Source organism: Lynx canadensis, chromosome A1 (genome assembly GCF_007474595.2).
Source record: "Lynx canadensis isolate LIC74 chromosome A1, mLynCan4.pri.v2, whole genome shotgun sequence".
NCBI lineage: Eukaryota > Metazoa > Chordata > Mammalia > Carnivora > Felidae > Lynx > Lynx canadensis.
The window spans coordinates 180,911,011-180,924,104 of NC_044303.2; the positions used below are offsets into that span (position 1 = coordinate 180,911,011).

The window sequence follows — 13,094 nt, forward strand, 5'->3', positions numbered from 1 at the left end:
CCATACTGAGTCAAAGGAATTCCAGCCAAAAGCAGAGAATTGGACATCCAGTCAGCTGGCTCAGTGAGACTGTGGACAAAAATAAAATCTCCCTTGGGATTTTCCTGATGGGGAGAAAAGATCTTGGATCTCCAGCCCCAGTCGCTTGACCAAAACCTCCTCTGTTCTTAGATGGGGACCAGTGCTAACAGAGACTCCTTGCTCTCCCACCCTTGCTTCACATCATCTTAATCTACACATAAAAGGACCACTGAACATGGGAACACACAAAGAGCACCTCCCTAAGAATATGGCAGATGCCACATTGACCAGCATTTAATGAAGGCTTACTAAGCGCCAGGTGCTATGCTAAGGCCTTACAACAACACTGAAAGCAATTATCGTCTCCATTTTACAGATTCAAAAGCTGAGGATCAGGAGGTTGACAGGCCTTGTCTCATGTCACAGACCACGAAGTGGTACAGCCAGGTTTCCAATCCAAGGCTGTCCAACTCCACTGTAAGTGCTTAATGACTACAGAAGTCTTTTCTTTTTGACCGGGAACCTGATCTAAACATTTCTGGAAAGGAAAAAAAAAACAAAACACCTCAATTGTAGAGAAAAATGATTAAAGTAGACATCTTTTCACCCTTTAGAGTGGCAAAATATATAGATATCAGATAATATCAAGTGCTGGTGAAGGCATGGAAAATAGGCATATCTCCGCAGGGAATAGACATCAGAGCAGCCAATTTACACTCTGAAGTCACTTTAGCAGTATCTTCTAAAATAAAACACATATGTATTCTTGATTAAGTACTGTAGTTAGACTATATTGAGTATTGGAGAGGGTGTAGCTTAAGGGTCCTTTTAATCGCTGCTGGTAGGAGCATTTGCTAGTACAATCTTATGTGAGAACTATTCTGCAATGCCTATTAAAAGATAAAGCACACATGCCCTGAGGCCCAGCAATGCTATTTCTCAACCTCTGCCCTAGACAAACACACACAAGTTCTCAAGGAGGCAAATACAAGGACTTTCACCCTAGCATTGTGATTATATTCTCTTTTATTTTCTAATACTCTTAGAATTTCGTTTTGCTTGTGGATCTTAAAAAAAAAATCCAGTCTTGTGATTATATGCACTAAAGAAACCTAAGAAAATAAAAGGAGGGAGTAACTATGGTACCCTGGCCCTTGGGTGCTGAGAGAGAAAGAGTGGAAATTAGCACAGAGGGCCAGTCTTTGGGGGACCTCCACACATGACTCTGGAGTGCAGCAGGCACAGCAAACCTAGTTAACATTCCAGGACCAAGAGAAGCCTCCAGTCTGGGGAGGGGGGCGGGGTGGGGGTGCTGTGGATGGATTTACTCCAGTACAGCAGCTCTGGGATTCCCAGTCCTCTTTGTAAGTCAGTGTCTAGGGAAGTTTGAATGGCAGGGGTGGGGAGAGAGGGGGCCACAAAGGGATAGAGAACAGAAGGCAGTTGCTAGGGGATGGCTTGAAAAGTCTCACCACAAGCTTGGAATTTGGCAGAAACCACTGATCTTGTGCCAGGGTTTTGGAACACAGGTCCTGGGCCTTTCCGGCATCAGACCTTTGCACAGCCTAGCCTAGCACAGCAGTGTGCCACAGAGAGTTAGAGAGAGAGAGGGAGAGGAGAGAGGGAGAAGGAAAGGGGAGGTAGAAATGAATGTAAAGGGAGAGGAAAGAGGGGGAAAGAAAGGGACACAGGGAGGGAGAAAGAGAGAAAGAGAGAAACTGAGATAATTTAGAGAGAGCCCTAAAACAAACAAATGAACATATAAAAATTCAGGGACCTTACCCCACCCTTTATCACATGGAGAAATAAACAGTAAAAGAGAAGTGTGCCTGTGGGCCATATCCAGCCTACCGCCTGTTTTGGACAGCCCAAGCTGTGAATGGTTTTTATATTTTTAAATGGCTAAAAAACACAAACAAACAAAGAATGATATTTCATGACCTGTGAAAATTACACGAAATTCAAATTTCAGCGCCCATAAGTAAAGCTTCAGTGGTGGGGACATGATGGCAAGTATCATCTACAGATACTTTGATGCTGTAACAGGAGGGCTGAATAGATGCACCAGAATCCACAGGGCCCACAAAGCAGACATTTACTATCTGGACCTTTCCAGAAAACATTTGCTGACCCCCTTCTGAGACCAAATGTATAACTGGAGGCTGTAACAGAATAATGCAGAAGAGCTACTGAGTGCTTCCCATGGGACAAAGTCTGTGCTAAGTGCTTATCTTATCATGTATAATTCCATTGAGTCTACAAAATACCCCATGTGTTGTAGACACTCATTAAATCTGTATTTCACAGAGGCAGAAATGGAGGTTTAAAGCCATGGTTCTCGGCCCTGGCTGCACATTAGGATCACCCAGGGAGCTTTTAAAACTTACTGATGCTCAGGCCTCACCCAGACCCAGGGTCCCACAGGAAGCTGGTTGAGTAAGACTCAGAATCCCTATCTGTCTGAATTCAGAGCACGTGAACTTAAGCCCAACTGTACTTTCCCCAAATGGCAAATTCACAGGCTGTGGTCATTTCTGAGATGGGATTCGCCTTCTCCCTTCCTAGCTGGGAGCTGGCGTTCCTTCTCATTTCCTGAATGATCATTTCTACCATCTGTTGGGTGTCCGCTATGAGCTTTGCGCTTTATCTTCATTATAGTGGCTTTTCCTTTAGTGGTCTGCAGTAAGTCCACTCAGTCAGTGTGACGTCCCACTTTTCCAGACGAGGCTCAGCCAAGGTTAGAATGACTGTCCTGACAGTGGCTGCCCTTGTGGTGGAGGGCAGCGACCGGCCCAGACTGGGCTTCCAGAGAGCCAGTTATGCTCTGCCTCTTGATGCGGATGCTGGTCACATGGGTAGTTTGGTTTCTGAAAATTCACTGAGCTGTACACTTAGGGGAACTTTTGTGTGTTGTGCCACGCCACAAGAAAAAGTTAAAAATGCTTTGCCAAAGGTTACACAAAAAACCATGAAGCTAAGATTTGAATCCTGGTCTATACTATTTTTTCCTAAATGTGTACTGAGACTTTTCTTTCAGGATACAAGAGACTAAGAAGCACTGAACCACACAGACAGAACGCTGTCTCCAGTTCTTCTGTGGACACCGAGGAGAAGTCTCTCTCTGGAAGCATGTCTCTAATATATCTGGAGAGAGAAGACCTCAGGCCTGGAGCCTTAGCAAGCAATATGTCTAGGTGGGTTTTAATGCTCTTGCTTTATTTTCATTACATTTAAGTTTTCCAGTTACCTTCTGAGGCAGACATGGCTCATGGTCTCCCTAGTATCCATTTCTACTTTCTTAGTAACAGAACCCTGATTTCTGTATCCCTTGCAGTTAGGTAGGCCAAATGGCTAAGCTCAGCCAGTGAGAACCAAGCAGAAACTGCTGGGTGGGACTTTGAGGAATGCTCCTTGGTTAAAAAGCATACAGGCACATTCTTTTGTCTTTCCTCTTTTCTGATGCTTGCCTGATGGTTGGTGACTCAGCAGCCATTTTGAGCTAGAAAGAAGCCTCAGTGATGGCAGTCACCCAGTAAAAAAAGCAAAGCAGAAATAGAGGAGGACACTGGGTTCCCTGTAATGCCATGGAGCTGACAGATGAGGCCTGGATTGCTTCTTCCCATTCTTCTTTTTTTTCAACGTTTTTTTTTTTTTATTTATTTTTGGGACAGAGAGAGAAAGAGCATGAACGGGGGAGGGGCAGAGAGAGAGGGAGACACAGAATCGGAAACAGGCTCCAGGCTCTGAGCCATCAGCCCAGAGCCTGACGCGGGGCTCGAACTCCCGGACCGCGAGATCGTGACCTGGCTGAAGTCGGACGCTTAACCGACTGCGCCACCCAGGCGCCCCATATTCTTCTTTTTAAGTAACAAAGCAATAAACTATCTTACTTAAGCCTATTATTTCTCCTCCCTGTTCCCAGCATGCAAATGAAATTCCTTACTGAAACATCTTCAATTTATGGCAGATGATATTTACTTTCCATTTATAGTAATACAAATTTTTTTTTTTTTTACCAACGTAAGTGTGAGTCAAGTTAGACACTAATATGTGACCTAGCATGAGTGATTTATAGCTCACAAAATGACAAACTGAGAAGAAATTTTGGGAACTATCATACCAGGCTATACACAGTTGATTTTGGAACAACATGGATTTGAAGTGCACTAGTCCACTTATATGTGGATTTTTTTTTTTTTTTTGAATAGTTACTTCTGATTTTCTTAACATTTCCCTTTTTCTGGTTTATTATAAGAATACAGTACGTCACACATACAACATACAAAGTTTATATTAATGGACTGTTTATATTATTGGTAAGACTTCTGGTCAGCAGTAGACTATTAGTAGTTAAGTTTTGGGGGAGTCAAAGTTCTGTGTAGATTTTGGACCATGCAGTGGCTCAGTGCCCCTAGCCCCTGCGTTGTTCAAGGGTCAATTGTACCGCCTTGTTGCCTATAGAGAACCCATGAGGAGAGAGGTTCTCTGTCTTCCCAGGGGAACACTTCTCTTGGTTGCCCTGGAGTTTGGGGAGCTCATTCCTGCATCCAGGTCCACGCCAGATCAGTTCCTGAGGCCCAAGTGAGCCCTCACTTACCAGCTGTCTTCCAGGGTCTGTGTGTTGATCCTTCCCTCCTGCCTCTTCTCCAGCTCCACTGCTGTCTGTTCCAACAGAGCAGACACGGCATCCTGTGGAGACAAAGGCCCAAGGGTTCATCTGCATACTACTTGCAAGAATCACAGCTTAGAGTGTGAACTTCCCCGTGAACTGAGACTAACACTGAAGTCCAGAGTGGGTATGTGTCTTGCCCCAAGGTCACTTATAAACTGGAAATACAGCACTTAGTTCATCTAATTTGCGGTTCTCCTGAGAATAACTCCTGTATGCACAGACAGACTTTTGGAAGACAGTCAAGTTTAGGAGTTGAGTGAAGCAGAAATATAGGTCTCTCGCTGTAAAGAGATTATAGCGTAGTCAGGGAAACCATCACATGAACTGTCAATAATGTGATCATGTGAAACAATGTGATAAGGACTTTGCCAGAGGTTAAGCTTTGGATATTTAGGAACAACAGAGCAATGGCAGTGTCAGGTTGGGGTTGCATTCAGGGAAGACTTCCTGGAGGAAGAACATCTATACTGAATGGTGTCTACAATGAGGAAGCCTGTGTGACTTGAAGAAATTAATCTGAGACTCAATTTCCTCCAGAGTAGTTTCTAATAACTACTACAAAGGGTTGCTATGAAGATTGAGAATATATACATAAGATATATAAAGAAGAGTACCTAGCACATAATTAGCACTCAGTAAATGGCAGCTCATAGTAAAGCAAAAACTGACCTTGTAGCTTTCTGAGCACATGGCTAATTTGCAAACACCCTTTATAGTGTGGGCCAGAGCTTGGAAAAATCCCTGAAATTTTCTTTTAGGGAACAGGGGACTAACACCAATTGAAGGCCTGGTATACGTCAGGCACTGGACAGACAGCTTATGTGTAACATCTTATATAATCTCTACAACTATTCTGAGAGATAGAGATTATGATTATTCCCTTGAGAAATGGAACAAGGAAACTAATTGTGCCTAAGGTTGGTGTCACTTACCCAAGGACATGCTCCAGAAAGTAGAGGATGTTTTCAAGATATTTGCCAGCTCATGGACTCCTTTTTGGAGTGAGGAAGACCTAGCTTTGTTGTTTATTGGATGTATGTCCTTAGGTAACCTTTCTGAGCCTTGGTAAGTGGCACATAATAAACAGGACAGTGCCTGACACAAAAGGAAATGCAGGAGGGGCGCCTGGGTGGCTCAGTCAGTTAAGCGTCCGACTTCAGCTCAGGTCACGATCTCGTGGTCCGTGAGTTCGAGCCCCGTGTTGGGCTCTGGGCTGATGGCTCAGAGCCTGGAGCCTGTTTCCGATTCTGTGTCTCCCTCTCTCTCTGCCCCTCCCCCGTTCATGCTCTGTCTCTCTCTGTCTCAAAAATAAACAAACTTAAAAAAATATTAAAAAAAAAAAGAAAAAAAAAAGGAAATGCAGGAAATGATAAGGATTATGAAAAAGAAGGAAGAGGAGGAGGAGGGGAAGGGAGGTTGGGGGGAAATAGATTTGATCCTTCCCCTTATCCTTACCACCTGACCTAGCCCATCTTCTCCATTGAAATTCTGGGCAATGACTGTCCAAAGTAACCAAGTACTGACAGAAGGAAGACACACTACAGAGAATTATGAGCTAATTTGAATCCCAAACGCTTTCTGTTTGGGATTCCAAAAGGATCCTGTATGCTGTGACACTCTATGTCCAAGGGCAACTTCACTGCTTGGTTGAATCTTCGCTAGCAGATGTGAGCTTCCCAAGTACAGAAAACAATTTCAGGACATTAAAAAGAAATTTTTTTTAATGTTTATTTATTTTTGAAGGAGAGAGAGAGAGACAGAGCATGAGCAGGGGAGGGGCATAGAGGGAGGGAGACACAGAATCCAAAGCAGGCTCTAGGCTCTGAGCTGTCAGCACAGAGCCCAACGCGGGGCTCGAACCCCCAAACCGCGAGATCATGACCTGAGCTGAAGTCGGACGCCCAACTGACTAAGCCACTCAGGCGCCCCCCAGGACATTTTAAAGTGTATTGCACTAAAATGAAACCAATACATATTTTTAAACCCAAAATAGGCAAATGTAAGATTTTTAAGAAATATACAATAATGAAACAGATACCATTTATCAAGCACTTACAGAGTGCTCTTCACATATACTTCTTCAAACCTTCCTAACCACCTTTTTAGATAAGGATTTGGCATGAAAAAAGAGGTTCAGAGCAGTGAAATGACTGATCTGTCACCCACCTAACACACCCCGGTCAGTGTTGTTTTCTGCTGTGTCTTACAGCAAGCCTCCACCATGGACCACTATGCAGATAGCAGTATCTCAATAAAGGTTACTTTTCTACCTTCTACAGGTTGTTCCTTCCTTTTCTACTTCATTAAAAAAAATCATAAATTAAGGTTTTCATCAGGCAAGTTATACTATGGCAAGCAAAGTGCAGAAGGGGGGAACACAGATGAGGAAGGGGAAGGTTGCAGATCGGGGGCTACCTGCCCGTTTGCAGAGGTCTCTCCTATCTCATCATCTTCTTTGTTCCAATACCCTCTGTTGCTTCCCCCACCTCTGAGGCCCAGTCATCTCCAATTCTGGGAGAGCTTTTCCTGTCATCCATCCAGATGCTGCACACCTAGGAGGGTGGTGCAAACCCGGGGCCCAACTCACCGTGCTTTCAGGACCTGGGGTGGGGACCTTGGCTCCCACTGGCTTGGGCTCCCTGCTCTGCTTCTTCAAGTATTTGTAGCTCAGGAGGTTGTACCAGCGAGTCGACCTCTCCCCAGACCGACAGACCTCAGCCAGGCTGATCTGGGCGCCTCCCTAGGTGAGGACAGGAAAAGGCATAAACCAGGGCTGACAAGGTATATTCTGACAAGGCTCCTGGGGAGAGTATGAGAAACATCCCCAGATGAGATAGCAGCTTCCGGGAGGAGGAAAGGGCTGGTTGTTAATTATTTCCAATAACTCATTTATTCACTAACTTACTCATTCATTGGTTTACTCATTCACCAAATCTTTACTAAGCACCTATCGTATGTTTTTTTTTTTTTTTAATTATGACAAAACCCATAAAATTTACCATCTCCTGCCCCCAGCTTTACTGAGATGTAATTGACATGTAACACTGTACTAGTTTAAGATGTACAACATAAAGATTTGGGTGGCGCCTGGCTGGTTCAGTTGGTAGAGCATGCGACTCTTGATCTGAGGGTCCTGAGTTCGAGGTTCACGTTGGGCATAGAGTTTACTTAAAAAAAAAAAAAAACAATTTGGTATGGTATTTATTATGAAATGATCACCACAGTAAGTTTACATCCACCACCTCATGGCTAGAAATTTTTTTTCTTATAATGAGACCTTTAAGATCTCCTCTCCTAACAACTTCCAAATATGCAATACAGTGTTGTTTATGTACCATAGTCCCCACGGACTACAGTGCATGGTTAGACCTTATTTACCTTATGACTGGAAGTTTGTACCTTTTGACCCTTCACCCATTTCCCCTACCCCCCACCTCTGACAGCGATCAATCTGTTTTTCGTTATTATGAGTTTGGTTTTATAGATTTCACATGCAAGTGAGATCATACAAGTATTTGTATTTCTCTTTCTGGGTTATTTCACTTCATATAACGTTCTCAAGGTCCATCCATGTTGTCACATAAAATCTGTCATCTTAATTAAAGTGTATATAGTTCAGTAGTGTTAAATACAGTTACATTGTTATGAAACAGATATCCAGTACTTTTTTCATCTTGGAAATCTGAAACTCTACACCCATTAAGTAACTTCCCTCTTTCCTTCCCCTGGTCCCTGGCAACCACCATTCTACTTTCTGTTTCTGTGAATTTGATGACCCTAGGTCCCTCCTATAAGTGGAATCACACAACATTTGTCTTTTTGTGACTGGCTTATGTGATTTAACACAGTGTTCTCAAAGTTCATTCATGTTGTAGCATGGGACGGGATTTCTTTCCTTTTTAAGGCTGAATAATATTCCATTATATCAAGAGACCACATTTTTAAATCCATTTATCCACTGATACACTTTTGGTTGCTTCTGTCTCATGGCTATTGTGAAGAATGTTGCTATCACTGGGTGTAACCTTGGATATATACCCAGTTGTGAGACTGCTAGATCGTATGGTAATTCTATTTTTAATTTTTTGAGAAACCCCCACCCTCGTTGCCATAGCAGCTCTGCATAATGTTTTACCACCAACAGTGCACAAGGGGTTTCTTTATTCCACACCCTTGCAAACATTTGCTATTTCTTGTCTCTTTGATAACAGCCTTTCTAAGAAGGGTGAGGTGCTATCTCACTGTGACTCTGATTTGCATTTCCCTGATGATTAGTGATGGTGAGCATCTTTTTCTGTACCTGTTGGCCTTCTGTATGTCTTCTTTAGAAAAATGCTTATTAAGAGCCTCTGCACATTTTTATATTGGATTTTTTGCTTTTTTCCTATGGAGTTGTATGAGTTCTTTATACATTTTGGGTATTAACCCCTTATCAGATACATGATTTGCAAATATTTCCTCCTATTCAGCAGGTTGCCTTTCCATTTTGTTGATGATTTCCTTTGCTGTACAGATTTTTAATTTGATGTAGTCCCATCTGTTTATTTTTGCTTTTGTTGCCTGTGCTTTTGGAGTCAGATCCAAAAATTATCACCAAGACCAATGTCAAGGAAGAAGATTTTGAACAACTCAAAGGGCCAGCAACAGGGGACTGGAAGAATAAACTATAACATATCTACACAATGGGATATTATATAGACATGTATAAAAAATGAGAAAGATCTCTAGGTGCTGATGTGGACAGACTTCCAGGCTGTATTGTTAAGGGAAAAAATAGAATAGTGCAGAAGAGAATATGCAGTATGCTACTTTTTGTATAAGAAATGGAAAGAGGGATAAGAATACATATATTCTCTCTCTCCATACATATATATATATATATTTCTCTTTCTGGCTTATGTATATATACATACTATATTGCACCATATTTGAAGTGCAAAGGGTAGTGAACATTATCACATGCACATATGTGCAACAAGAAATAATGGGAAGATAAAGACAACACTAATCAAAGTGGGTAGCTATACAGGGTAGGTGGTGGGATTGGGTGCAAGGGGCAGGGAAGCAAGACTGCTTTTGAGTAAACCTTTCTATACAGTTTTTCTTTGAATGGTGTAAATGGATGCCTTAAGATGAAAACAACCTCCACAAAATTAATCTCACTGAATATAACCTCCCAGAGAGGGGATTTATTTCCAGTGACTTGACTTTTTACCATACATCCTTAGTGGAAAAAATGACCAAATACTTTTAATCATTCTTCACAGGTCTTACTATTGTTTCAACATGTCCTCTTTGGAAGAGCCCTGACCAGGTTTGGGGTTAGCAAATTCACTGTCCTGAAACACAAGAGTGGCTGTGCCAGCGGGTGGTAGAAATACCACAAGCTGGTTTGTGAAGTGGGCCAGTAGCTGAGTGGAGGCTTGGGTGGTACCTGGGATGGGGAGGGGGCTCCCCAATCTACCTGGGATCCTTTCTACCAGTTTTTCCTTCTATTAGGATGCACCAGGGCATGGCATGGACTGTGCAAACTCATTGTGTGTCTAAAGGTTAATTTCTAGAACAGTGGTGAGCAAGTGGAGAAAACAAGGTAAATGACTCCTACCTGCAGGACTAGAGTCCGTTCAGGAATTAAATACCTGTGCATTTTAGTCACCTGTAATAAATTTAAATATACACAAATATGTGTATATTACTCATTTACTCACTTAATAAATATACTCTGAGCACTTTGCAGACTCTGGAGCCATAGAAACATGTAAGACAGGATGTTGCCCCCAAAGGGGTCACACTTTCTTGTGAAGACAGACAAATGTGTCAGATATTACAGTTCAGAACATGCCAGGCCATGTTTGAGGGGCAAGGGGGAAAGAATATAATGACAGCTTTGAGGTGTAACACTGCCATCAGATTATTAATTCCAACAAGATATACTGTCTATTTTGGGCTGGCTCATAGGTATAAATGTGGTCTACTTTGGTAAATGATGCCCTGTGAGGGCATTCATTTATTTATTCACTACACACAGGTAGCTAAGTAGCCTCTATGTGCCAGACACTGTTTTGAAGGCTGGGGATACAGTAGGATTTAAGGCAGATAAGAATCTCTGTCCTCATGAGCTTACATTCCAGTCTGGGGGAATCAGATAAACAAATCAGTAAGTAAAGTCAGTGTACTATTTCATGCATTACTAAGAAAGAAAAATAGTTGTCAATTACACTCTGACCTGTCATCTAGTATAAACTGCATCTTGATTCTAGAGATTTGATAAAATGTGAAAATCATGTATACCCTAAAATCTGTAATACTGATAAATGTTAGGTGGGGGAACGCGCTGCAGAGAAAAATAACACGGGGGTGGGGGACAAGAGCGGAGGGGGAATGTAATTTTTTTTTTTTTTTTCAACGTTTATCCATTTTTTGGGACAGAGAGAGTCAGAGCATGAACGGGGGAGGGGCAGAGAGAGAGGGAGACACAGAATCGGAAACAGGCTCCAGGCTCCGAGCCATCAGCCCAGAGCCTGACGCGGGGCTCGAACTCACGGACCGCGAGATCGTGACCTGGCTGAAGTCGGACGCCCAACCGACTGCGCCACCCAGGCGCCCCTGGGGGAATGTAATTTTTAAATAGGATGGAAGAAAGACCTCCCTGAGAAGGTGACATCTGGGTCAAGCCCACAATGAGGCGGGAGAGTGAGCCCTGTCCATCAGTATCTGGGAGAAGAGAATTCTGGTCAGAGGGGCCAGCAAGTGCAAAGGCCTGGGGCAAGGAGCATGATGGTATATTCAAGGGGAACAGGGAGGCTGGAGGAAGAGTCTGGGGATAAAATCTGAGAGATAACAAGAGACAGATCCCCGAGGGCCTTGGAGGGCAGGCAAGGGGCCCAGGAGTTGACTCCAGATGGACACAGAAGCGAATGTAAAGTTTTAGGTAGAGGAGTAGTAAGCACTGATTTGCAATTTAATAGGATCACTCTGCTGACTGTGTTGAGAGGAGATGAAGGGAGGCAAGGACAGACCAAGGAGACCCAGGAGAGACTGCTGTGCAATCCAGGTGACAGACAGCAGTGGGACAGGAGCAGCGCTAAGTGGCCGGGGTCTGGGGATCTTCTGAAGAGGGACCTGCCAGGAATTCCTGAAGGATTAGATGTGGAGCGGAGAGGAAGAGACAGGTCAAGGATGAGCCTGTGGTCTCTGGCCTGGGCAGTGGAAGAACAGAGTTGCTTTTAGCTGAGACAGTAAAAACACAGGAAGACAGATCAGGAGTGTGCTTATGGACAAGTTCATCTGAGATGCCTCCTGGACAAGCAAGAGAAGATGTGGAACAGACAGCAGAGGTGTTATGCAGCTGCGAGTGGGGAGGCCCAGGCTGGAGCCATACATCTGACATGGTGTTTGAAGCGGGAGAATGAGATGAGATTACCAAGGCAGTGAATGCAAACAAACAGAAAAGGGGAGAGGGGCGAGTCCTGAGCCCTGACACACGGCAGTTGGGGAAATGAGAAGAATCAGCCAAGGAGACAGAGATGCCAGTGATGAGGGAAGAACACTGAGAGTGAGGTGCTGGGGAAGCCAAGTCAGGGCAAAGGAGGCCGAGGAGAACTCTGGGAGCAACTGAACCAAACACAGTCGACAGGCCAAGGAGGGTGAGGATGGAGAAGTGGCCACTGGGGTTAGCAACGAGGAGGCCACGGATGACCTTGGGGAGCACATTTCTAGCAGAATGATGATGGCGAAATCCCACATGAACTGGGTTACAGAGAGAACAATTCACCTTTTGCTATAAAGGAAAGAAACAAAGTAGTAGCTGGAGGAAGAAATGGGTAAAATCTTTCTTTTTGTTTTTTTTTGTTTGTTTGTTTGTTTTTTTGTTTCTTAAGAGAATTAATAGCCTGTTGGTGTACTGATAGGCCAGGCCCAGCAGAGGAGTGAAGACTGAAGAGAGGAAAGAGCCAGAAAATAACAGGTAGTGAGAAGTCGCCTCACATGGCAGTGGTGGGGTCCGACCTCAGAGCCAGGAGAAATGGCAAGAACCCAAGAACCGTGGGGAGCAAGGCCCTCAGCAGGGGGAGTATGAGGGTGGGAGAAGAGGCCAGAAGTCTGAGGACAGGGGAGAGGGTAAGAATTCGCCCCTGGGAAGGGGAAGGCAGTACCAGTGCTGAGAAGCATTAGGGCTCATGGGAGGTTTGTGACCACAATTTTAACAAGAGACCATACGGCATGGCTGTGTTTTAGTGCATGGGCGGAGAGTTCACTTTGACAGGGCTGGGGATGGCAAGGTGAAAAAAGCCTCTTTGTTGTAATGGTTAACTATGGAATAGGAGGGGTGCCTGCGAAGTGGGCTTTCTTAACAGAACCTGCTCTGAGTGGCACTGAGCTTAGCAGCTAAGGAGTGGACAAC

At 43.9% G+C, this 13,094-nt stretch overlaps 1 protein-coding gene across 2 annotated transcripts in view; it reads right to left on the reverse strand.

The window, feature by feature from the left end:
- The window catches only part of WWC1 (WW and C2 domain containing 1), a 154,642-nt gene that overhangs the window by 16,883 nt on the left and 124,665 nt on the right, over window positions 1–13,094 (reverse strand). For both annotated transcript variants that reach the window (XM_030327845.1, XM_030327852.1), the window contains 2 exons: window positions 7,281–7,433; window positions 4,619–4,710 (listed from right to left, as the gene is read on the reverse strand). In XM_030327845.1, the coding sequence (XP_030183705.1) occupies window positions 4,619–4,710; window positions 7,281–7,433 (245 nt within the window). The remainder of the gene's footprint in view (window positions 1–4,618; window positions 4,711–7,280; window positions 7,434–13,094) is intronic.